This window comes from Equus quagga, unplaced genomic scaffold, assembly GCF_021613505.1.
Source record: "Equus quagga isolate Etosha38 unplaced genomic scaffold, UCLA_HA_Equagga_1.0 153_RagTag, whole genome shotgun sequence".
Lineage (NCBI taxonomy): Eukaryota > Metazoa > Chordata > Mammalia > Perissodactyla > Equidae > Equus > Equus quagga.
The window spans coordinates 4,591,702-4,619,535 of NW_025796915.1; the positions used below are offsets into that span (position 1 = coordinate 4,591,702).

The following is a 27,834-nucleotide window of genomic DNA, read 5'->3' on the forward strand; positions in this document are numbered from 1 at the left end:
CCCTGGTGGCGTTGTCACCTGATGTGCAGACTCATGGTACACTGTTACCCTCTTTCCATGGACTTGCTTCCTGGGCCTCTCAGTTCTTCTTCCCTATATTTTTCATGCCCAGGACTCCCTCTAGGCCCTTGGACATTTTTGGGGTGTCCCCATACTCATGCAGTAGGCCCTGTCTATCTAGAAGGGCTGTGACTGGCTCCCATATGAGGACACTGACCAACTTGGAATTTCCCCTGAAGATTTCCCCTTCCCATTGCCCCTAGTCTCGGTGCTCATGGGGGTTTCCTCGGTCTCCTGGCTGGTTTACCAATTGTCTGGCCACACGTCCAGTTGGGCAAGCAGTGTGGGATAGGTTGTGGAGAGTCGGAAGAAAAGACCTGGAGACAGCATATGAGACATAAGGGTTTATTAAGTCTTACTTGTGGAGAGTGTCCAGTGGAGGCCAGCTGGACAGAGTTACCACTACCACGAGTGGAGAGGGTGCTGCTTATATAGACAGGAGAACAAAAGTGCTTGCCAAGAGGGACTGTCCTTGGTGTGACTAGCCATCCCGGAACCGTAGCTCATGCGAAAGGGCTCTGTGTTCCTTCAAGACGTGATGTTCTTTGAGTGAGATAAGTTAAGATTCAGGTTGGCCAGGCCCTGGATTGTTATAAATCCCTGATGGTTGGCATCCTGCCCAGAAGAGGGCCAGAAGGACATGGTTATAATACGGCATGTAGTCTTTAGCTGTACGGGTGGGAAAATATTAATTGATATTTGGGCTTATTGAGATTAAGCCATGATAGGCAGGACTGCATTTCAGAGAAAAGAGGCTGAAAGTCTAATACTGGGAGTAATGGGGTAACTAGGCATTTTATTGGTGCATTTTGGTATATCTGGATTCCATCTGACTATGATATTTTATAAAAATAGTACTTAATATAAACCACAAATATGTAGGTTTTAGTTTTTAATTGAATATGAAGGTCTGCCTTTTAACTAAAAATATACATTATTTATATTTATTGTGATAACTGTTACTTTTTTGTATTGTTTTTGTGTCTTATGCTTGTTTATTTAGTTTTAAAATATTTTACTTTTGCTGAATTTGATCTGATTGTCTTCATTCTTTTTTTCCCCCCTTTGGGGAAAAACAGAATGGTTATTCTGTCTATATATTCTACTATTGATATTTTAAAGATAATTTGTTGATAACTTGCTTGAGTATAGAATCCTAGGGCCACATTCCTTTTTCTCTTGGAACTTGTAAACATTTTCCTCTTTTCAAGTTTCTGCTGTTGAAGACAGAGAATTTGATACCTGTCTTCTCTTTCCTATGTAGGTAATGGTTTAGGTCATTATTTTGTGGTCTAGAAACTTGAAGCTTACAATTTTTTTTCACTGAAATTAATCATCTATGTGACAGTTTGTAGTATTATCTTTGTTTTACAAATGTGTTCACTGCAACCTAAAAGTTTAAGTAACTTGACCAAGGTCACATAGCTAGAATAAGTAGAGAAACTGGAATTGGAAGATAATCTAGCTCTTAATCATTACCTTGTACTTCCTCTAAACTTGTGAGCAGAGATATAAATGTGTGCCTGAATATACAAGCTTCAAAATAGGTCCCTAGACTATAAATTATTAGGATTTGTACTCTTCCAAGTGCTAAGATTCACTTCTCTAAGATATGTGCCCCCTTCTTTGTTTTAGATTGTAGTACTTCCTAATTATTGAACTTACTTTAACTAATAGACTTTACTTTTTAGAACTGTTTCAGATTTACAGAAAAATTGAGCAGACAGTAGTTTTCATAAACTGGGAAAAGCTTAAAGTGAGGGAAAAAGTAAATTACGTTGACTCGATAATGAAGGAATTGTTACTCTGTCTTGGGATGGAGAAATTCTAGAGGTCACTGTGGATGACAAGCTGATGACAACCAGGAATGTAATTGTGGTGGTATTATAATTAACTTTTAAGAGTCTGACTAAAATTCTACAGATAACTGATGCCTTTTTGCTCACAGGTTTATTCCTCTGTCTGGAATACTCTTCCTGACTTTAGCTGGCAAGGTTCATTTGTTTGTAAACTTTCTATTTTACCTTCTTTACTGGGTTAAAGATATACCCCAATTTTCAGTAAAATTTTTGAATTGTGTGACCTACATTTTGTTTTCCTTATCTTTCATGGCAGTTTTAGCCTAGATTCCCTGAGTTGAACTAAATTAATGAGTATATATAGAAAACTTCGATTACAGGCTATATATATTGAGAGAAAAATTACTTTCTAATTCAGGATAGTAAGATTTCTTTCTTTCATGAGAGCAAAGCACACTTTGTTATGATATCTTAGATTATTGCCAATTTCACTTGTATTCCTAACCCTTTTCTTTCTTTTCAGGCTGTGACAGTGAGGAACTCCATGGCTAAGTCCTTATATAGTGCCTTGTTTGACTGGATAGTTTTTCGGATTAATCATGCACTTTTGAATAGTAAAGATTTGGAGCAAAATATCAAGGTAGACATACATTAGATTATTATATATTTTTCCTGGAAAACTGTTTTAGTAAAATAGTTAATACATGAAATTTAAAAACACAGAATTATATGGAATAATAAGTGAGAATCACCTTTTATCTGTATTCCCTACTGTTTCCCTCCTTATTTCTGTTTTCATTACCGTATTCAGGGACACTGTTGTTCCCTGTGTCTTTCCAGACCTTTTTTCTTATCTGCTTACATTCCTGTAGATGTATATATACAGAGTTGCTTTTAAACATAAAAATAGAATCATGCTATCTATATTGTTTCTAACTTGTGTTATTTTACCTAGTGTGTCTTGAAATATATCTAGACCTCATTATTTTTAATAATTTTCTAATATTGTATAGTATGCATGTGTACTATAAATTCTCCCATTAAAAATATATTAATTTGTCGTATTGTTATATACAATGATGTAACAAATATTCTTTGTGCACATTTCTTTAGGATAAAATCCTCAGAATGTAATTTATATACATTTATATGTGTCTATATATAATTTATGTACATTTTAAAATTTTGGTAGCTATTGCTAAATTGCTTTTCAAAAAAGACTGCACTTCCACTATTATTGTATGAAAGTACCTATTTCCCTACACCTTTACTCACAGTGGATATTATCTATTTTCATCTGCGAATCTGATAAGGAAGACTATCCCATTTTATTGCCAGTCTTTTCAATGATAGATGAACGTCAAGTATCTTCTCATGTTTTATATCTTTTATTATATTGTTATATATTTTTTCTATTTTTAAGTTGTTCATTTTGTCTTTTTGTTATTTCTTTTTAGGAGTCATTGTGGATATTGCAGAGACTCATAGTTTGATATATATTGCAAATATTTTCTCTTGACTTTTAAGATTTGTTTATGTTGTCTTTTTGAGCTCATATGTTTTAAATTTTTTTGTGCAGTTAATTCTGTCATTCTTTTCCTTTATTGTTCTGGGTTTTATTTATGTTTCTTCCATGGAGAAGCCTCTTCCAGCCCAAGATAATAAAATATTTATTGGCATACTTTTAGAATTTAATTTTTTATGCTCAGGCCTTTTTTTCCAATTGGAATTTATTTTTTAATATGGCAGATTTTAGATATTTAACTTTAATAATTTCAAATCCATTTTTATTTCCCAACAGCTTTTATGGAATAGTCTACCTTTTCAGACTGATTAGGAATGTCATGTTTCTTACTTAATCCTATTGTCTCAAATGTAAAATTGCTTTTATATGAACTTTTCATGCTTTGAGTAAGACCACAGTTAGAAAATTAATTTTAATTGCAATCTAATTTACCACATTGACTTATTTTTGAAGATAATAATTTTCACTGTTTTTCATAAAGGCTTAGCATTAGTCAACAGAATTAATCAAACAAAATACTCTTAATGGAGACTTTTAAAAATCTCTTAACTATTTATCGCTTATTACATTGATTTGCCCAGTGTCTCTCTTAGCACCAGCAGAGAAAAGTTGTTTTTATTTAACCAAAATTGTCATACAACTGTATTTTAAGAATGAGATGAAGTAGGGGGCCAGCCCGGTGGCGCAGCGGTTAAGTGCGCACGTTCTGCTTCTCAGTGGCCTGAGGTTCGCTGGTTCAGATCCTGGGTGTGGACATGGCACTGCTTGGCACGCCATGCTGTGGTAGGCGTCCCATATATAAAGTAGAGGAAGATGGGCACAGATGTTAGCTCAGGGCCAGGTTTCCTCAGCAAAAAGAGGAGAACTGGCAGTAGTTAGCTCAGGGGTAATCTGCCTCAAAAAAAAAGAAAGAAAGAATGAGATGAGGTAGTGACAAGAATGTTGGTTTGGAGGTTTTAGAACTGAATACTCATCAACCATAGTAAGAAGTTAGAAGATAAATTCTAGAAGTAAAATATCAAGAAATAGAAGAATAAATATTTGTGTGCTATACTATTACTATTTCATACCAAATAGCTAAAAGATTTGAGTGTTGTTGACTTTAGGGAGCCGAAACTGAGGTTGAAGAAAGGATTGTTTTTTGTTATAATCCTTTTATAACTATTTAATGTGACAAACCTCGAACAATTTTTTTCTTTAAAAAATGTAATCCGTAATTTTTTTTACTTTTCATTGAGTTCATAGTAGTTTACATTGATGTGAGATTTCAGTTGCACATTATTTCTTGTCTGTCACCATATAAGGCTCCACTTCACCCCCTATGCCCGCCCCTGACCCCTCTTCCTCTGGTAACCACTGAACTGTTTTCTTTTGAACAATTTCTTTTTCGATAATTTTTTTTTTTGAAGATTAACCCTGAGCTAACATCTGCTGCCACTCCTCCTCTTTTTGCTTAGGAAGACTGGCCCTGAGCTAACATCCATGCCCATCTTCCTCTATTTTATGTGTGGGACGCCTGCCACAGCATGGCTTGCCATGCGGTGCCATGTCTGCACCCGGGATCCAAACTGGTGAACCCCAGGCTGCTGAAGCAGAACATATGCACTTAACTGCTGCGCCACCGTGCCCGGCCCCTGATAAAATGTTTAACTTCAAAAAACCACATATTCTGATATCTAGTTTCGTTCCTGTCTTGCACAAGGCTGATTAAACATACTTAGCTTAGTTCCTAAAGAAGAATTCTGTTAGGATATAAAAGTTAAAATAGGACAATTATAATGTCCTCTTGGCATAACCAGGCAGAGTTAGGAGTAGCCTAGCTTTACTTAAGTAACCTTTTGACTTCCCCATTCCCTTATCTCTTAGAGTTTAGGGATTTCTGAGACTGAGATAACAGGCCACTAACCCTGCTTTGCACATTTCTGTAGAGTAAGCAGTGAATTACATGTGTTAAAATTTTAGATGTATTTTTACAATTAGGATAAAAAGAAAGATGAAGATAAAGAGAACTGGAATGCTTTTTATTTGTGATGTATTTTGTTTGAACACCGGCCCTCCCAAAAATCTCCTCTGCACTGCTGTAGAACTTTGAGCATTTGTTGTTTATATTGTGGCTATTATTCATGAAATAAATTTGAGCATCTTTTTTTTAAACATAATTCTTTCCTGTTTTACAGACTTTGTCCATTGGCGTTCTTGATATTTTTGGATTTGAAGATTATGAAAATAACAGCTTTGAACAGTTCTGTATTAATTTTGCTAATGAACGTTTACAACACTACTTTAATCAGCATATTTTTAAATTGGAGCAAGTGAGTGCCTAAATGCATGTATGTTTGCCCCCTCCTACCCCTGCAGCCCCACTTCACACACAAGTTTTTGAGTCATAGTCATCATAAGCATTTTAAATCTTGTATTTCAATATGGATATTGTAGTCTTCGTATCAGTGTAAGCAAGTGACAAATCAGAGCGTAGTTGTTGAGCCGTATCATATAGAATTTCCTTTCTTATTTTTTTTATTGGCCTTAAGTAGATTTAATAATATGTGTTTGTTTGAGTGAACCTTTGAATGAAAAGATGCATGGATTTGTTTTCAAGTTTCTGTTGGTGTTGTTTATTTTTAATTCCTGCCTTGGGCCTGGCCACTGTGTGTAATGCTAAGTATGCTTGTTTGATTGGTTTGGTCTGTTAGTTCCAGGATGGGATAGAGGAGCTTGTTGATAGAATCTTGAAGCAACTCAGAGTATGGATACAAGAAAACAGAACAGTGTAGAGAGACCGAAATGGGTAACTAGATATTTCTTGTGAGAAGCTCAAATTGAGTTAGTGTAGAAAGAGTGAGACATCATTTTCCATGAGAATTCTTAGGGTAAATGCAAGGTTAAAGAAGATGTTGGTTCTTTTTCCAAGCCAAGTTGGAAGTCAGTAACGAGTTGAGATTGTAGCTCATAATTTCAGTTTGTATATGAGGACAGAAGCAGCAGCAGAGTTCACATTTGACTCATGGGAATTGATTGAGAAATGAAATGAAGAGAAAAACTACAACAGGTCTAAAACAGAAAGAAAAAAAGGATCTTCCTTATCACTGGGACTTGTTGGCCTCTGTCCTAGCTTTAAGCACCTATATTTTGCTTAAATGGTGGTAGAGACCGATTAACAGTAGCACAAACAGTGTTAGTCCTGGCCGTCTTGATGAATGCTTAAAGTTTTTAAATATATAACCTTTTAGCTAGACTCTCCAAAAGATGTTAAAAGATAGTATGTCTTGTTATAATGTTAGCTAACATTTATGTAGTGCTTGGTATTTATCAGGCAGGTACTGTTTTTATTCTGGCTTTATTACTCAAACCTTAATATTCTGGCTCTGTAATTCTTGCTTTTAACCAAAAGCCGAGCTGGAATTGATCTCTTCCCTCAGTCCAGTGTTCTTTTAACTAGATCATGCTAAGTTAGTATTTTTTAACTCTTGCAAATGGATATATGTGTTGGAGGAGTGGAGGAAGCATTTTGTTGACTTTGTTCTGTATTCTTTTTTTTTTTATGCTTTTTTTGGTGAGGAAGATTGGCCCTCAGCTAACATCTGTTGCCAATCTGCCTCTTCTTTTTTTTTTTTGCCTCCCCAAAGCCCCAGTACATAGTTGTATATCATAGTTTTAAGTCATTCTAGTTCTTCTGTGTGAGATGCCGCCACAGCATGGCCTCATGAGTGGTGTGTAGGTCTGTGCCCAGGATCTGAACCAGTGAACCTCAGGCCGTCGAAATGGAGCGCGCAAACTTAGCCACTTGGCCATGGGGCTGGCCCCTGTGATCTGTATTTTACAAAGTAAGGCATCAATTGCTCTGTGGATTGTTAAACAGAAGATTGGTTAAATTGCTTTTGAGGAAGAGAAATGTTCTCTTAATGTGAACTGAGATTGTTCTTACTTTTTCTAGAAGTCTAGATTAGACATGGAGGAGCCACAAGAAATAACTTGCCTAAAAACCATGTATAAAAATAAAACCTTATAGTTCTTGGAAAACATATTCAAAACTAGTAGGGGGTGGGTGATCCTTGTTTATTTGCAACCCTGAGTATCATAATTTTGGGCAATGTGGTGGAATTATGGATCAGAAGACTTAGATTGTAAGCTATATCTTTTCTTTTCTTTCAACTCTCAGTATTCTATTCTGAAATTTGTGACGTGATGGGTGTGTTTTTGATGTAATTTATGGAAAGTTTAGAGTTTACGGAAAATTTAGAGACCTTACACCTCTTCACCCATCCCATCTGTTTTTTTTCTTCCTTTCTCTCTCTCTCCATGTTTTTCCATCTAAAATGGATTTGCTGGGAATAAAAGATTTTAAGGCAGTTTAAATATTAAGTGTTTTATTTATTTGTCTATCACTGGTACCTAGTGTGAGATGGGTGTACCCAGTGACTATTGGTTAAATTCAATTGAATAGAAAATCAGTTAAGTAGATAAAATTTTTTTTAAAAAGACAATAGAAATAAAAAAAGTATCAAAGATACTTTGGGAGGAAACATCTTGAAAATCCCGATTACTCATGTTCACCTGTAACTTTTTTCCAAAAGTAATGCATAGCCATATAGGATGGGAGAGAGATATAATAATTGTGATTCAGGATAAGTGCTATAATCAGATATAAGGTAAAGTTGTGATATAAAGGAAAAGTTGATAAGAAGTTCCTGAACTTCTGCGAAGATTTCCCACGTGTGATTCTGGAATCTAGTTTTGAAGAGAAGGTTGAGCTTACCAAATTGTCAGTGCAGTAAAGATATTTTAAACAATGGTAACAATATCCTTAAAACTGTGAGGCATAAAACAGCATGGCACTTTTGATGAACTGAAAATAGTTAATATAGCTAAAATACCAGATATAAAGATGGAGACATGAAGGGAGATAAGTTTGATGAAATAGCCTAGGGTCAGATAGTTGTGGGCCTTATTTGTGGTGCAGAGAAGGTTAGAATTTTTCTTTTGGAGAATGAGGAGCTATTTGAAGCATATTTAGCAGAGGGCTTGAATTGGAGCCGTGGAAGATGGACTGAAGAGAGGTGAAATGGAGGGAAGGACATGATGTATGAGCCACTTGAAGTAGTGTGGGTGAGTGATTCTGAGTCCTGAATCAATGTCTTAGTAGAGATAAGAGAATAAGAGACAGACTAAAAGAGATTTCTTTGATTTGAATATATATTTTCTATTATTTCTAACACTGCTGTCTTCTAATTTCCTTTACTTGCTCAGAATTATCCTTCAGGTCATTGATTCATCAGTAAATTGAATAACAGTTGTGTGTGAGGCACTGTGCTAGGCTTTGAAGATAGAAAATTTAGAGTGTAAAGATCTTATCGGAGGACTTCATAATCTAGTGATTCTTTCTTTTGTCTATCCCACTTCTGGAGATGTCAGACTGGGAAATTTTTACCAAACTTGCCTTGCAGAACAGTTAAAAAAACTGGACAAAATATATTTGAATGCACTAAAGTACCTTCAAATAAGTGAAGTTTTACAGGGCTTAGTGCTATAAGAAGTTAACCCAGGGAGATGAGCCCAACATTTGGGGACTGCTTTGTTTCTGGAGACATTTCTCTGTTCTGGTAGAGGGCTACTGATTTTGAAAGAGCCAGACTTTGAGAATCTGAGAACTGTAACAGGGTTTTCTCTAGATTTAAGAATAAGGAGGTGCTCCCTGTTAACTTCCACAGGATTTAGGTAGAGGCCTCTAAAGGTTATATCTTAGGAGTAAAGGTAAAACAGAAATAGATCAGGCATCATAGGGGCTGAAGCCCAGTTTAAAATCATCTCAGTTTCTGATTGGGTTAAAATAGCATAGAATTTGTAGTGTTCTTAGCCACCTGTCAAGAGCAAATTTAATCTCCAGCAGAGGAAGAGATCATCCTAGTGCTGAAATTACCTCTGTAGTTTTTTCAAATAGAAGATCCAGCATTCAAATTTTTAACAGAATTTTTTTTTAAAGACATATAGGAAGGGAAACCAACATGAATGAAAACCAACAGAAAGGAGACAATAGACAGTATCATAGGGGATTCAGATAATGATGTTGTCAGACATGAACTTTAAAGTAACAATGGTTTTAAGAAATTTTTTTGGAAAGTGGTATTTTTATTAAAGAACTACAAACTGTTAAAAAAAAAAAAATCCTGGGGGCCATCCCCATGGCTGAGTGGTTAAGTTTGCGCACTCTGCTTTGGCCACCCAGTGCTTCACCAGTTCAGATCCTGGGTGCGGATGTGGCATGCTCATCAGGCTGTGCTGAGGCGGCGTCCTACATGGCACAACCAGAGGCACTCACAACTAGAATAGACAGCTATGTACTGGGGGGCTTTGGGGAGAAGAAGAAGAAGGAAAAAAACCCCCAAATTTAGGAAAATCTAGAGCTAAAAAATAGAGTAAAATTAAGAACACAATGATAGTTTTAAATAGTTAGTTAGATAGAGCTTAAGAGAAAATTAGTGACTTGGAAGATAGGCCAGAAGAAAATACCCAGCCTGATGGATAAAGGTAAAAAAGGAGAATAAAGATAGTATAAAAGACATATGGGGGTATGATGAAAAGGTCTAACATATATGTAACAGGAATTCTGTAAAGATGTATATGAGATAAAGAAAGAGAACAAAATAGAAGCCATATTTGAAAAGGTGGTGGTTGAGAACTTCCCAAAACTTAAAACGCAAACCAAAAAAGTCCGACAAGCACACATTTGAGAAGCTCTAAGAATCTAAAGCATGAAGTACAAAGACAACCATATGGTAAACCAAAGCCAAGCAAAAAAAAATCTGAGAAGCAGCCAGAGTGGGGGTGAAAACAGTACCCTTAAAGAAACAACAATAAGACTAGAAGTCAGTCTTTCGGGGGAAACAGTGGGTGTCAGAAGACAGTGGGGTATTTTCCTTAAAACCGAAGTATGTTATTTGGACAGTTTCTAAATTATCCCCGTTTTAGCTCAGAGAGTCAGGAATGAATGAAGAGTAATAAACATTGTAAAAAAGTAGGTGAATCTAAATTGAATATTAACTAAATTAGGCAAAGGTAAAATACCTTTTGTTGTTTAATGTTTATGTTAAACTAAAATACATGAGTATGATAGCATTCAATTCAGGAAGGGATTACATGGAATTTAAAGTATTCTAAGATCTTTGTATTAAATGCCAAGTGGTAGAAGATTTTTTTCTGTTAGATATTGATAAGTTAAGGATGTATATTATGATTTTAGGATAACCACCAAATAGTAAAAGAATATAGAATTGTCAAGTTAATATAGGGAGTAAGTAGAGTAAAAACAACTCTAGTAATCCAAAAGAAAACGAGAAAGAAGAATAAAAGCAATACTAAGAAAGCAGGACAAATAGCAAATGGTAAGATGGTTGATTTAATCCTACAACTCTCACTGATTGCGTTAAGTATAAATAGATTAATTGCTCCAGCTAGAAGCCAAAGGTTGTCAGACTGGATATAAGACAAAACTAAATTGCTGCTTATGAGAAAGACACTTTAAACATGAGCATACAGAAAGGTTAAAAGTAAAAAGGTGGAAAAAGATTTAGCAAACAACAAAAAAAGAAGTGGTATAGCTGTATTAGTATCATATTTTAAGCACTGCTAGAAATAAAAAGGAATATTTGATAATGCTATAAGAATCAGTTCATCAGGAAGTATATAATTCAGAATTTATAGGTACCTAACATTGCCTCAAGGTATATAAAACACAAGTTAATGACTAAAAAAGAAACATATTTTTGCAATTTTGGTGGAATATTTTAACATACCTTCCTGAATATCTGATAGAATAAGCAGGCAAAAGAATTAGTAAGGATATAGCAGATTTAAAACACCCAGAGGTTGAGGGTGGGTGCTTTTGTGGATACCTAATCCTGCCTGCCCTTCAGGTCAGAATGCCAGTTTCCCTGGGCCTATGGTCTGTATCAAATAAGGACCTAGAAGAATTTTAAAGCAAAGACTTACTTGACATATGTAGATAATTGCAAAAACTTTATAAAATTTGTTCATATACTGGACCATAAAACAAGGGTCAACTTTCAAAGGATCAAAATCACACAGATTTTAATACCATAATGAAATTATGCCAGAAACCAAAAGAAAAAAAGATGACTGGAAAATATTTGTATGACTAAAAATTAAGAAATGTACTTCAAAGTACCCTAGAGGTTGAAAAATTAGAAAATGCATTGAACTTAATGAACGTTACATATTAAAACTTGTAGAATGTGTCTAAAGTTGTATTTAGAGGAAGACTTTATAGGTGTTAGAACATTTTAAGGTTGAACAGCAATGATCTAAGTATCCCTTGCAACAAATTGGAAAAAGATCAGCAAACTGAAGTGAAGGAAAGAAGAAAGAAGTAAATAATAAAGATAAAAGAGGAAGTTAAATAAAAGCAAAAACAAATATACCATGGGAGAGGATCAACAAAGTCAAAAGTCATACTTTGAAATGACTAATAACGTTGATAAACCCCTCAAGAAATTCATCTGAGTGAGAGACAGAGACAAAGACAAAGGGACATAACCAGACTTCCAATGATAACCAGACTTCCAATGATAAACGTCATTGTGGATCCTACACATATTAAAAAGATAATAGGATACACTAAACAACTTTATGTCCATAAGTAGACTTGTCAAATGTTATGAGAAAAAACTTTGCAAAACTGACACAGAAGAAATACAAAATCTGATTCTATAACTATTAAAGAAATTTGATATCTGATTAAAAACCTTTGCATAAAGAACATTGTAAGCCAAGATGGCTCTATTGGTGAATTCTACCAAGATTGAAAGAAGAACTATCAGTTTGACATAAATTCTTATGTGGACTAGAATAAAAGGGGACGATTCTCAATGCTTTTTAGGGGGCCAGGATAACATTGATATCCAGATCTGTCAAGGATATTTTTAGAAGTGGAAATTAATGTCAGTTTCGCTCATAAACATAGATTCAAAACTTCTAAACACTTATATTAGCCAACTAAATCCAGCAAGATACGTAAAAAGATAATATGTGAGAACCAAGTGGAATTTTTTCCCCACTGTGTGTTACATCTAACCAGTAATCAATTTAATTTATCTATAAACAAAACGAAGAAAAAAAACTCATAGTGCTCTCAATAGAAGTATAAAAAGCGTTCGACAAAATGACACATCCATTCATGTTAAAAGAAAAAAAAGCCTTAGCAAACTAGGTTTGGAGGGGACTTTCTGATAAAGGGCATTTACAAAAAACCTACAGTTAATGTTATACTTACTGGAAACAGACTGAATGCTTTCCCCTAAGATTGGAACAAGGCAAGGATGTTTCTTAAGAGTTTTTTTATCATGAACATAGGCACATGAGGGCATCCAAATGGGTAGTAAACATAGGAGAGTTTTCACTTATTAGTCATTAGGGAAATTAAAATTAAAACCGCAGGGAGATACCCCTCGGCATTCACCAGAATAACTAAAATGAAAAAGACCGAAAATACAAGTATAAGATACTATGCACAGGCAAGTCCCATACACTGATGGTAGGTGCATAAATTGGTACAGCCACTTTAGAAAGCTGTTTGGCAGTATCTGCTGAGGTTATACATGTGTAGTTTGTAAGCCTGTGTTTTCTCAACATGTGTATAAATACACGCCGGAAGTTTTGTGCAGAAATGTTCATAATGACATTATTTTTAATGGCCAAAAGTTGGGAATAATTGTAATGTCTATTAATAGTACTATGGGTAAATAAATTGTATATAAATACTCTATAGCTTTGGTTCTCAAAGTGTTATTCTTCCCTTACTGTCCCTTTCTGGTAGCATCAGCATTACGTAGGAACTTGTTAGAAATGCAAATACCGGACCCCACCCTGTTCCTACTTATTCAGAACTTCTGGGCATGGGTCCTAGCAGTCTGTGTTTTAACAAGCTCTCTGTAATTCTTTTGTACATTAAAGTGTGAGAACCGATGCTCTTTAGTAGATTTTGGCATGCTTTTTCTGTAAAGGACCAGATAAATAAGTCTTTTGGGTTGTCTAGGCCCTATGGTCTCAGCTTTGCTGTTATATTGAGAAAGCAGCCATAAATAATGCATAAATGAGGGATTCTGGTGTTCCACAACCCGTGTTCTACAGCAGTTAAAATCAATGAACTTTAGATGCATCCTACAAGATGGATGTGTCTCTGAAATATAATGTTGAATAAAAAGAAAAAAAGCCAGATGAAAAGAGTATGTATTGTATGATTCTATTTATATAATATTTATAGACAGACAAATCTTTTCAGTGGTATTAGAAGTTGAGATAATAAACTTTGGGCAAGAATGTCTGAATTGTCATTGGGAAGAGGGGATGAGGAGAGATTTTGGATTGCTGATAATGTCTACAAACATCCATATGCCTGTACTGTCTAGTACGCTTTTGATCCATGCTACAAGAAAAAAGAAAGAGAAAAATAAATCTTGCCTACTGCCACTTGGGGTGACCTTTACATAGCAATTACTTACTTGTGAAATTGTTAATTAAAAGGAAAGAAATAAGCATTTACCTTTCCCAATTAGAGTAACTATAGTTTATACTAGGGCCCATTTTTCTTTATAGGATAATAATACTACTAAAAAATGATAAATTACAAAATCACGATTTTGCAAAACCACCATTTTGCAGAGAAGTGTGCAAGTGTTATCAGTGAATACTAAAACCATCAGGTGAACAGGATATTTACGTGGTGCCTAAATATTACTGCAGTGTAGAGAATTATCTCTTTTAGATTGTCAGAGGCATCTTTCTGAAAAACAGTTTAAAAGTACAAGCATCACAGGGATAAGTAAAAGAATATTTCCCAGGACAAAGAAAAAGTAAGAAATAATGGGGGCTTCATGAAGGGTTTTGAGTAGTTACTTAAGGCCTGAGCTTTGAGTTTTTTAATCTTGGAATTTGAAACCCCCACCTCCACCCCTTTTTGGGAAAATATGCTAAGGGTTTTATTTTGCCAAAATTAAGTATGTATGGATTCCATGTGATTTATATCAGTGATTACTGGAGGTGATGGTTTTCCACTTTTCCCAGACATTGTTTCATTAAATTCATTGCTGATCATCTGACAAATAGTCCTTTTTGATGGCTTAAAGTCATGTGGGAGAGATTAGGCTTCTTCATATTATTTATTTTTATTTTTTTTGCTGAGAAAGATTCACCCTGAGCTAGCATCTTTTGCCAATCTTCCTCCTTTTGCTTGAGGAAGATTCACCCTGAGCTAACGTCTGTGCCAATCTTCCTCTACTTTGTGTATGGGTGCTGCCACAGCATGGCTGCTGACAAGTGATGTAGGTCTGTTCCTGGGAACTGAGCCCAGGCTGCTGAAACGGAGCATACCAAACTTAACCACTAAGCCATGGGACCAGCCCCTCTTCGTTTTATTTTTTCTTAGTGCAGTCATCAGATAGTGTGGCTAAAACAAATCAGCCCTCAGTTTTGATCTGAATGGTATCCCAAATAGGATTTGAATAAAAAATTTTGATTGCATGTTAAAGGAGACAGACATATATTCTATCAGGATTTTATACAACAAATTATACATTATTTTATTGTCTGGATTATTGATTCAAAAGAGAAAAGTTAGACTATTCTTTTAAGCCTGGTAAAAGCTTTTTAGCCTTTATTATCATATATCTGTTATTTTCTGCAAGATGAATAAGTTGTTAATTTATTTCCTAGGAGGAATATAGAACTGAAGGTATCAGCTGGCACAATATAGATTATATTGATAATACTTGTTGCATAAATCTTATTAGCAAGAAACCAACAGGACTGCTCCATCTTTTAGATGAAGAAAGCAAGTGAGTATGATTCTTTTCAATTTTGTTATTGGCCATTTGGGCTTTTCATGTCTTCTGAAGTCCTAAACTTTCTTCTTACCTTATTAAATAAAGAGCCAAAGTTTCCCTTGTTTGCATTTTTTGCATGTGTTTTTGTGTTTCTAGGAAAATTGGATAGACTTCACTTCTAAACTCATTTTTCCTTAAGTTTTTCCAGATTTCTTCTACAGAGTCACTTTGATGTTAAATTTGTTGCCATTTTGTTGTCGTTAAGTGTTCCTCTCTTCTTGAATTGAGTTTTAGATATGATATCTATTTGCAGTTTTCAAATTTAGCAGAAAAGAATATCATTATAGATTAGTGATGTCTGCTATGTCTGTGCAGGTGATAAGTGGCAATATATGCCAATTGTTTGCCATTTCTTGTCAACACTGTTCAATATATCAAACTTATATATAAGCTTTAGAAATAAAGATTCATATAGCATCCTCCAGAGTGTTCTCAGTGCTCTATAAAGTATTTATAGTTAAATTATCCTAAGAGATGGCAGATCTGGAATTGAAGAAATCAAAGTGATGGAGTATTAGTAGGTTTTCTCTGGCTCTTTAATAAAGTACTTAGAAATTGAATTAGGTCACCTGATTCCCAGCTTAATATTTACTCATTAAACTAGAATATAAAATACTGGGGATTTAATATCATAGGTAGGATGACCATACATCAGGTTTGCATGGGAGAATTTAAAGTTTATGCCTGTTGTCCAGTTTAGTTATCCTGGATTGTATGGTAAGTTACATGTCACACGATTAATATGCCATAAATACTCATAATTGTTACATAGATATATAATATGGAGGAATGCCAAATATATTAGCAAGGAGACTGCTAACAGTTACATCTACCCACTCTATCACCAGGGTGTATTAATCTAAATGAGTAAAAATGTGGTTAACACAAAAAATATTTTAAGTTTGTGTCCGAAGTTGGGTAGAAGTTTCTTGTATTGCTGTATATGCCCTGAAACATATATATCTCTTATAAAATGATAAGGTTAGTGGTTCTTAACTTTGTGTGCATACCTTAGCTCAGGTGTACTTTATTTCTGGAAAGCTTCAAAGATCTTGATATTTATTGTTGAGAATGGTTGTGGCTGATAATGAAATGATAAACAGTTCTTTTTTTTGAACTATTTTATGGTAACAAAAGAACAAAAAAGTTTAAGCAATTTGAGAAAAAGGTCATATAGGCAGTAAATGATGGACTAGAGATTCAAAACCTCCAGATATTTCTGACTAATAAACTTGTACTTTGAAGTATTATCCGACATTGCTTCTTCCATAATACTTAGGCTATATAGTCAGAAGTTCAGGATGTATCCCATCTTTATTAAGTACCCTCAGCAAATCTTTTAGTATCCTTGGTCCTCGGTTTTCTTGCTTGCAAAAAGAAAATGATGATGATAAATGATAGTGCTCTCTGCTGTGTGTCTTAAGGAGGTTGTGAGCAGCAATTGAGATAGTGGATATATAATTAAAACTTTAATAGAGCAAAAGGATCTTGTTTGGCCTGTCATTCTTTAAGCAAAATTTCATTGAGTCTACATCTTATACAGAGACTGTATTTTTCTGGTCAGTTGCTACTTCACATAGATATAAATGTTGCCTTTTTATATCACATTTATATGATAAATATATGAAATGGATAGTATTTGAATGCACATAAATATGCCCATTTATATCACATAGATATAAGTGAAGAGAGTGTCATCTCTTTGTTGTTACCCAGAAGCTTCTGGGGTTAAGCCTTGTGGCCAGAAATTACAGGGAGACAGATTTTGGCTCAGTATAAGGAAGAACTTTCTAATCATTAGAGCTGATTACAAGTTGCTTCATAAAGTAATGAAATTTCCCATTATAGTAATTATTTTGCATCATCTGTCAGGATATTGTTGTAGGTTGGAGACTGGACTGAAAAACCTCTTAATCATCCCTTCAATTATATTTCTATGTTCACTCTTCCATAAAAATTTTTAATAAATCATAATATTATTTTCATCACTTTATGAGTTAGTCCTATTGTTATTACCTCCCCTTGTAAATAGACCACTTTTGTCTCTATGCTTTAACATCACAGAAGATGCAAAGGCATGAAATATTTTCCCTCTGCCATGTACCTTTATAAAGAGAAATTGAAAATAAATTAGTCATATTTAGGAAGAGCTATTTTGTGAATCACTTAAACTGAGTATTTTTTTCTCTAAAAAATATTTTGTTCTATAAAGGATATATAATATGAAATATATTCCTAGTGGTGTTCCTACTTCATTCAGTGTGTATATAGTGTATCAGATGGATAGGTTTGAAGTCAGAAGTCTTGTTTAATCTTGTCTCTGCTCTCTACTGGTTGTTTGACCTTGGGCAAGTTACTTAAGCTAGATTCTAAAGGATGCAGTGTGGAATTTAGAAAGGAGAAATAGTGTAAGCAAATTTAGGTATCAATAGGATGTTCATACCTATAGTACTTGAAGTGTAATATGCTGACAGTTCTGGCCGGACCTTGAAGCTTGTTAGAAATGCGTAATCTCAGACTTCCACCCCAAATGTTTGAATCAGAAGCTGTATTTTAACAAACTGAAGTTAAGATCAGGGCATTCATTTAGGACAGCATTTTGTCAGTCTTGCCTGCTCATAAGAATTCCCTGAGGAACTTGTAAATATTACTGACATGTCACTACCCTAGCATCAATTCACTAGAATCACTGGAGGTGGGGTCCAGGCATTGGTATTTTTGAAAGCTCCAGAGGTACTTCTTATATGCATAGCAACACTAATCTAAGGCTACCCTTGCAGATAGCCTTTGGAGAACACTAGATGAAGAGCTTTGAAATGAGCAATAATGTCTGATTTCCCTCTGCCATGTACCTGTAAAGAGAGGTTGAAAATGTTCTAAAGTCTTGCTTGATAATGTAGTATGTATCTATAAATGTTTCTTGAATGCAGGACATGTGAGCTTACTTTCCATCTTTCCTTGTTTGGAATAAAAACTGTTCTCACCACTCTGGAAAACAGTATGGAGGTTCCTCAAAAGTTAAGAACAGAACTACCATACGATCCAGCTATTCCACTGCTGGGTATTTATCCAAAGAACATGAAAACACGAATGTATAGAGATACATGCACCCTATGTTCATTCCAGCATTATTCACGATAGCCAAGACTTGGAAACAACCTAGGTCCCCATCAAGGGACGAATGGGTAAAGAAGATGTGATATATATACCCAGTGGAATGCAACTCAGCCATAAGAAACGTTGAAATCCAGCCATTTATGACAACTTAGATGGACCTTGAGGGTATTATGCTAAGTGAAATAAGTCAGAGACAGTCAAGTATCATGTGATCTCACTCACAAGTAGAAGAGAACAACAACAACAAACAAACACATAGAGACAGAGATTGGATTGGTGGTTACCGGAAGAGAATGGGGGAGGGAGGGGGGCAAAAGCGGTGACTAGGCACGTGTGTATGATGATGGACTGTAATTAGTCTTTGAGTGGAGAACATGATGTAATCTGCATAGGAATCGAAATACAATGATGTACACCTGAAATTTATCTAATGCTGTAAACCAGTGTTACCGCAATTTAAAAAAAAAATCATAAAAATAAACAAATAAAACTGTTCTCATGTCTGTCCTTCTTCCTTTGAAAATTTCCTGTCTCCATTTAAAAGTAAGAGAAAAATAAATCACAAATTTTTCAATTACTCTGAGGATTAGAAGATAAATAAACCCTTATCTAGAGACAATGAGGTGAGCATCCTTCCTGAAGGGAAGCATTCTGCTGTAGAGTAGTGAGGCCTAAGTTTCCAGAGGTTGGGTTGGTCTATGCCTAGGAGCCTGGGTTCCATCTCTTTGGGTGATCATAAATTTTTCTGAGTAGAGGAGGCACATGATTAAAGCACTATTGTGAGACAATTTATTTTGATACTTTGGTGACTTGAAACAGGGTTAGATTAGAATCACTGAGGCTGTAGAGGCTGTTGCTGTATTCTCTGTTTGAAATTGTAAGGGTTGTAATCCATTCTAGAATGGCTTTAGAGTTCTGGAATGGAGAGGAGGAGCTAGATGGTAGAGGTGTTTTAAAGAAGGGATAGTATTTGAATGCAAAAATAGGCCTAGGTGACTAGGAAAATGGCAGTTTGGGCAACATAAAAACGTAGATGTCAGTTAGTGTTAGATGTTTTTACTAGAGTTATTTAATTATAGTAGCACTGTGATACTGCCTTATATTCATTTTATGGGTTAGGAAACCAGTTGTTAAAGAAGGTTACCTAGTTTGCCCAAGGTCACAGATAGAACTGGTAATCTGAACTATGACTATCTGACACCAAAGGCTATCCTTCCTGATTCCAATACATACTATGGATTATTTTTGTTGTAATTTTGGAATCCTTTTTACACCTTAGATCTTGTATTCAGCCTCTTTATAACTTCATGTCACATTATTTCTTAAAATTCCAGCTATTAAATGAAACTATTCTCTGAAAGATGACTTGCTTTCTCCTTTTTCTGTTAGCGATATTTCCTTTATTTGAAACTCCTCCCAACCTTTAATTCTAGCGCATAATTGCCTCCTACATCTTCTGTTAACCTTTTTGTTATTTCCAGCCCCTAGTGATTTTTTTTCTCTTCTGTACTTTTATGTTTCTGCATTTGCTGTTATATAATTATCTCAATAAATATTATTTGATTCTTGAACGTGAAATGCTCATCAGTGAGTACAAACCCATTGATGTATATTTGAAATAATAATAGAAAAATATATAGGAACTTGTATAGGTAAGAGACTTACTACTTAATTTATATATGAAGTAGTAGGAAAACAAAAAATGACTGGATTTAAAGGAACTGTCCAAATTGAGATATCATTCTCTTTTTGGAAGTTCTTGGCCCTGTTGACCTTAAACAGACAGCTAGTTATTTTTCCAGCAAAAGTGGGTTTATTGGGGATCAGCAGCGAAATACAATTCAGAGTCTGCAACCATGGCAAACTATGTGAGAGTCCCCCTCAACAAGGAGAGGAGAAACTCTTATATAGGGGAAGAGGAAGTTGAGAGGTCTGTTATAAACAGAGTCCATTGGAGGAATTGAGAGCTCCATGTCTAGTAGCTTTTCATTGGCTGAGTTTGTGAGTCTTTCATGGCCTGAACCTGTTCCTGTTGGACTGTGCAGTCATCGATGTAGAATGCGAGAACTCCCCTTTTTGGCCTCCTGACTCCAGTTTAATGAGGTTTCTGTTTATTAATTTTCACAGCTCCAAAAACATGCGAGTTAGTTTTTATTATTCTACAGGTTTTACGGTAGTACAGCACCATGCAACCTAAGCCGACTGTCTAAAGACCTAAATTAGTTTCTGTTCTACTATTAGCAAAATGTGCATTTAGGCAAATCACAACTTTTGATCCCTCATCTATAAAATAGGAACACCAATTCTTGTTATACTCGCTTTTAACCTTGTTATGACAGTTAATATAGGTGAAACTCTTTGTAATTTGCTAAATGTGTTAGATGGCAATGTAATTATAATGTTAGTTTTTTTTTTTAAGATTTTATTTTTTTCCTTTTTCTCCCCAAAGCCACCAGGTACATAGTTGTGTGTTCTTAGTTGTGGGTCCTTCTAGTTGTGGTATATGGGACGCCGCCTCAGCATGGCTCGATGAGCGGTGCCATGTCCGTGCCCAGGATTCAAACTGAGGAAACCCTGGGCCACCTGCAGTGGAGCGCACGAACTTAACCACTCAGCCACGGGGCCGGCCCCCCTATAATGTATTTTTTTAAAAAGAGTGTATTAAGTGCTGCATCTTTCTTTACTGTTTTTGTTTTTGTTTTTAATTCAGCTTTCCACAGGCTACAAATCAAACACTGCTAGACAAATTTAAGCATCAACATGAGGAGAACTCTTACATTGAATTTCCAGCTGTGATGGAACCTGCTTTCATCATAAAGCATTATGCCGGGAAAGTAAAATATGGAGTAAAGGTCAGTAAATTTCTCATTGGCTATGCCTACAGGGCAGAGATGTGTTCTTGACTATATCACCATCCCAGTTACAATACCCTCTCTGTAGTTTGTGGAGGCTCTTGATCAGTAACAGTTGGAGACATTTTATAAGGATATTACTAAAATTCAGGTTCTAACTTGCATTATATTACTGTCTTAGGTGATGTTTCTGTTGCTTCCCTCTTATAGATAACCCTGATGCTAGTCCATTCTAATGGCCTTTTTAGATCTTAAGGAATAAATTGCATCATTATGTCTTAAACTCACTAGTTCATCTAGATAGTTTGTTGAATTTTTCTCTTCTCTACATCCCTGAGACCTGACAGAGGCTTCATGTCTTCATGCACCATTAGGTGTTTGTGAACTTGTACTCCTAAAGAACATATTGAAACCCTTTAACTCCTGTGGAAGGGAATCTTCATAATTTTGTCCATTTCTTGTTTGTAATTCATGAGCCCATTACCCTTCAACCTTTGATGTTTCAACTTGTCATTTAAGACAATTTCCCAGGCAAGGCAGTGATGATATGGGGAATAGTTGAGCAGTATGTTTTCTCCTGCGCCTTGAGATGAGAGTCAAAATTAAGATCACTTATTCATTTATTACTGATTCATTTATTCAGTAAGTGTTTATTAAACAAAGAGCATGTGTCAGACCCTGTGCTTGGTGTTTGGAATGATCTAGTGATAAAGTAGATAGATGTGTTCCTTGCTCTCCATATACACATATACATGTGCATGTGTGTATAATATAGATAAATGGAACTGTGTGCTATAAATAAATGAGTGGGTTCTATGAGGGAAAGTAGCGAAATGTGGGTTTTGAATTTGGAGATCCCTGAACACCTCTCTGAGAAACTTAAATTTTGAGAGATGGCCTGAAATAACATTTACTTGGTGAGGAGTTGAGATGATGAATATTCTGGGCCATGAGATAGGAAAGAATTTAATATGTTAAAATAATTGAGAACAGGTTTGTGTAACTAGATTATAGTGAGCAGGTGGCATGAAATGAATTCAGAGAATGGATAGCAAATTAGTTCTTCAGGGCCTTTAGACCAGGTTAAAGGAGTTTGGGTTTTGTTGAAATTATAACAGGGAGCCATGAAAATATTTTAAGCAGAGGATGTAAAAAATTTGTGTTTTTAAAAGATTTTTTTGATTACTTTGAGGAGAAGCCATAGCAGAGGATGAGTGTGGAAGCCAGGAGATCAATTAGGTAGCTTTTCTTAATAGTTGAGGTGAAACGTTAAAGTAAAGTGAACTACAGGGGTGGCAGTAGAGATGGAGGAGGTCTGAATGATTATGAGATATATTTTGGAGGTATAATCAGTTGACCTTATTGATGGATTCTTAGTAAATAAGTGACTTCTGGCTATAGCTGATGGGTGAATTTGAGGTGCTGTTTCTTGACATGAAAATGACAGGAAGGAACAGATTTTAGAACAAACATTAAGAATAACAGTGTGTAGAATGGTGGTTACCAGGGGCAAGAAGGTGGCGGAATTGAGGAGATGTTGGGCAAAGGATACAGATTTGCAGTTAGAAGATGTAGTAAGTTCTGAAGATTTAATGCACAGCATTGTGATTATAGTTAACATGATTATAGCATTGTCTTCAAAGTTGTTAAGAGACCAGATCTTAAATATTCTTGCCACAAAAAAGAAATGATAATTATATGACTTGATGGACGTGTTAGCTAGTGTTACAGTGGTAATCATATCGCAATATATAAATCTATCAAATCAACATGTTGTATACCTTAAACAATGTTAATATGTCGATTTTATCTCAATTCTAAAAGAAGATTTAAAAAAATAGTTTAAAACAAAAACAAAAAACTTGAGCTCTAAAATCACATAGTGAGATGCATCAAGTACACAAATCTAAAGTATACAGATTTTGTTCGTGCCTCTTCCCAGCTCATTCTCCCCAACCCAAAGGTAACCACTATCCTAATCGTCAAAAGTTATATCTACCTACTGACTTCAATTCAATATATATAAACCAAAAAGAGCAAAAGTAGAACTAGAAAAATCTATCCTCATCATTGTAGATTTTAATAATATCTCTCAGTAACTAACAGAATAAGCAGACACAAAATCAATTAAAACAGAAAAATTGAACAGCATTATTAAACAACTGACCCAATTGGCATATCATCAAGATAACTAGATAGTCTTTGGATATTTAGAAATTAAGCAAATTCTTCTATTGTAACCCATGAATCAAAAAAGAAATCACAATTAAAATGATAATATTTTGAATGGAACATTAATGAAAATACAACATATCACAATTTGTAGGGTACATTTAAACAATGACTTATAACTTTAAATGCATATAATAGAAAGGAAGAATGGTTGAAAAGTAATTATCTAAACTTCCATGTCAAGAAACTAGGAAAAGAACAGCAAATTAAACCACAGAAAATTAGAAGAAGGAAATAATAAAGGGAAGACAAAAAATGAATGCAATAGAAAGCAAACATATAATAGAGAAATTAAGCAAAGCCAAAAGTTAGTTCCTTAAAAGGATAACAGAAAATAATATGAGTAAAAGGTAATGGAAAGTAACTAATAATAGGAAAAAAGAGATTCACAAGTTATAAATATCAGAAATGACAAGGGGGGCTTAACTGCATACCCTACAGATATTAAAAGGATATGAACATACTTTGCTAGTAAATTTGACAACATAGATAAAGTGGAAAATTCCATGAAAAACACACATTACCAAAACTGACACCAGAAGATATATGAAAACCTGAAAATCCTATGTCTGTTAAATAATTTGAATCAATTTTAAAACTTTTCCACAACGGAAATTCCAGGCCCACGTGGTTTCTCTGGTGAATGCTTCCAAACATTTAAGTAATAACTAGTCTTACACATTCTCATGCAAGTTTGAGATTCTTTTAAGATGTATAAATGGATCTCAGACATAACAAGAAAGATCTAATTTGGGCCTCATCATATAGATAGTGTTTAAAGCCATAATTATGGTTGAGATCACCTGATGTAAGATGATTGAGTGAAAAATATAAGAGTACACAAGATAAAACCATAAGAATCTCCAGTATGGAACCAGCAGTGGGGATTAAGAAGGGGCAGCACATGAGGTAAGTAGTAAATCACAAAATGTGTTATAGAAACCAGGAGAAAAGAGTTTCAAGAAGAATAATGTGATTTGTTTATGACATGTACTTAAGAAATCTAGAAATATGAAGACAGAGAGATGAGAGCATTACATTTGAAAAATGAAGGTCTCTGTCAACGTTTGACAATCATCATGGAAAAGAATTTTAGAATAGGATGGGATGGTCTTTGGAGTAGGGCAGACCGGTGTTTCATTTCCTGCCTCAGTACTTCGGCAAGCTTCTTTACCTCTCTGTTTACTTATCAGTAAAGTATGATTTATAATTGATTCTACTTTATTTAGAATTGGGTAAATTGTGTATAGTGCTTAACTTAGTGCCTGCCATCTTGTCTGCCCTTGGAAGGTGTTAATTGATGATGATGGTGATGGTGGTGGTGGTGACAACGATTTGGATTTGAAAATTCTTACTCAGTTTTGTTAACTTTTATAATACATACTTTTGCTCAGAGGGTATTTAGGGACAAGCTAAAGACCAAGACTTCTGGCTTGTTTCCCCTTTTTCCCTATTCTCAGGAGAACAATGGAGAATTAGGAAAGGAAAGCCCTAAAGGTAATAGGATGAATCCAAGCTGTCTTCTGGACATGAGGGTAGATGATGTCATACAGTCACACTCCTCATAGAATTCTGAGTTAGAGTTGTTCTATGAAGCTACACCGACATGGAGTGATTTACTCGCCAAGTTTTAATCCTTCCATCTAGGTGTGGTTGTAATGCCTAAACAGTATGTATCAGTCTGGGACCTTCTTCCAGGAGTGTAAAATTCTTGCCCTCTCTTTCTGTGGGGTATTTTAAACCATTTTCTTGTGTTCTATACCTTTCAACTCCCATTGGCAGGTGTTTTTTACTGCCTATTTATAGTCCTTAGGTAATATTATCCAACTTAAAAAATCTGTATGCTGAGACATGCAGATGTATTTTTTTAATTCTCTATAGAACTCTCAACATGTATGTCCATCTGCCTGCTTGATGTCTGTATGCAGACATAGTTTGGTGGTTATGAATGGTTGTGTTTCAATATCTGTTCTTCCACTTACCATGTGATAGGGGCCAAGATAGTTAACCTCTCTGTGTCTCAGTTTCCTCATCTATAAAATAGGAATAATATCTACATCAAGGAGTTGTTAGGAGGATGAAATGAGCTTAAATGAGACAATATAAAATATAAAATGCTTAAGAGTGCCACACACATATTAACCTCTCAATAAATGTTATTTGCTATTATCATTATCATTATCCTCATCATCTCAAACTTCACTTGGACAAAACTGATCTCTTGATCCTCATTTCCTATCTCCTTCTTTCTTTTCCAGTCTTCTCCACATCAGTATATAGCACCTCCATATACCTAGTTACTCAAAACCAAAATAGAGGCATTAACCTAATTCCCTCATTCTCTCACCATGCCGTAATCCACCAGCAAGTCCTCTGCCCTTACCTCTAAAACATATCCCAAATATGGTAACTATTTTCCCTTTCCGTATTACCACTGACATAGTCCAAGTCACTGTCAGCTCTTATCTGGAATATTGTAATAGCTGATCTCCCTTTCTCCATTCTTTGTAGAATTCTTTCCCTCTGCAGCAACCTTTGGTATTTATAAAACACCAGTTAGCTCATGTCATTACCCTTCTAGTGGTTTTCTTTTACCTTTGAATAAAATCCAAACTCCTAATTCCAGCTTACATAAAGGATAAAAGGATAGCTTATTTATTTGCCTCATGTTCTATTACTCTCACCCTTGCCCAGAATGCTCCAGCCCCTGGTTTTACTGCTTTTCTCCTAACTTGTCCAACTCATTACCACCTATAGTTAGTAGGTGTTCCCTTTTCTTGGAATGCTGTTCCTGGTCTTCTCAAATCTGGCTCGTTTTTGTTATTCGCCTCTCTCATCATTTTATGTGATACTGCTTCAGAGAGGCTCTCCTTCAGCAGTGTTTAACTAGCTGCAAGAAAATTGTGGGATATTCATTCTAATCTAAATGTATTATAGAATTCAGTAGTTTTAGGGTTGGATGGGACTTTATAGAAGATATCTGGTCTGGTTAGCTACCTAGAATAGAAATCACTTGTTGTAGTCCTTAGTCCTTGGTCACTCATTATCTTCTTGGTTTAATCATCTTTTCAACAATAACACTAGTACTTTTTTCATGTAGGATTTCCGGGAAAAAAATACAGATCATATGCGCCCTGACATTGTAGCTCTTCTGAGAAGTAGCAAGAATGCATTTATCTCTGGGATGATTGGAATTGATCCCGTAGCTGTTTTCCGATGGGCAGTTCTCCGAGCTTTTTTCAGAGCCGTGGTTGCTTTCAGGGAAGCTGGGAAAAGACACATTCAGAGAAAAACTGGTAAGCAGTAGATATTAGTATTCTACCATGCTGCTTCTTTTAGTTTTTTACCTGTCTAAGGAGTAGAGACATAATTTTATTCTGTTCTCTTTTCTTACCATACCCTAATATGTTTAAGACCTAATGAGTTCTAGTGAGTTTTATATGATTGAGTTAAGTGGATGTTGGTGTATGTGTGTATATATGTGTTGGTACATTTTTATTAATAAATACTGATAGGAATAATGAGTGTAAAGCACCTGGTATTTAGTAGGCAGTCAGTAAGACATTGATGTGATTTTTAAGCAAAAAGTGAAATTAGAATTATCATTTAATTATATAGAATTTATTATTGATACCTTTCTCTGTTTACTTCTTATGCCATAGTTTTTTACTACAGATGAAACATAATTTAATGTGGAAGCATAAATCAGGAGACAGAAAAATTAGGATGGAGGTGTAGTATAAGGTAGTGGAGATAACCCACTTCAGTAATCAATCAAGTGTTATCTCTTCTCCTGACTGATTTTGTGACTATTAGCAATTTTTCTTGGAGTGTAAATACTACCTTCAAAATTATAGGGGTAAAATCAGATAATACATGTAAAGTATCTGTTTATGAGGTGTCAATTTATTTTTCCCTCTTACCCTTAACTCAGTTCATTGGATTTCACTTGGAAATTTAGAAATGGATAGAGCAGGTTCCTTTTTCTGTGTGCCTCCTCTTAAATTATAAAATATCCCATTTCACATTCTGTAGGAAGGTATCTTCCTAAGCAGTTGTTACCTACTGAAAACCACACTGTTGCTTGCTGTAGCTCTAGCCTTAAATAGACCATTGCTGCCTAGTGAGGATTTTCTAATATATATATAGTCATTTAAAATAAAATTTTCTGCCCAGAGAAGCTTCAGTAGAAGTGTGCTAGGGCACACCTGTGCTTTCAGGACTCCCAGACTTACTTTTATGGCTTTTTGGCATGTGCACTAGCAGTAAAACTCTGAATTCAACTTGTATATATTCCAAATGAATAAGTATATTTGGAAGATTGTATTCCTAAAATTGGCAAAATTAATTGAACG

The 27,834-nt window shown here is 35.1% G+C and overlaps 1 protein-coding gene across 6 annotated transcripts in view; it reads left to right on the forward strand.

Moving 5' to 3' along the window:
- LOC124233049 (unconventional myosin-IXa) overlaps positions 1-27,834 on the forward strand; it is a 289,642-nt gene that overhangs the window by 103,434 nt on the left and 158,374 nt on the right. For all 6 annotated transcript variants that reach the window (XR_006886963.1, XM_046650076.1, XM_046650077.1 and 3 more), the window contains 5 exons: positions 2,383-2,499; positions 5,562-5,696; positions 15,109-15,230; positions 21,106-21,247; positions 26,580-26,775. Coding sequence is in view for 5 of the 6 variants with exons in the window: in XM_046650076.1 (XP_046506032.1) it covers positions 2,383-2,499; positions 5,562-5,696; positions 15,109-15,230; positions 21,106-21,247; positions 26,580-26,775 (712 nt within the window). In the remaining variant the exon portion in view is untranslated. The remainder of the gene's footprint in view (positions 1-2,382; positions 2,500-5,561; positions 5,697-15,108; positions 15,231-21,105; positions 21,248-26,579; positions 26,776-27,834) is intronic.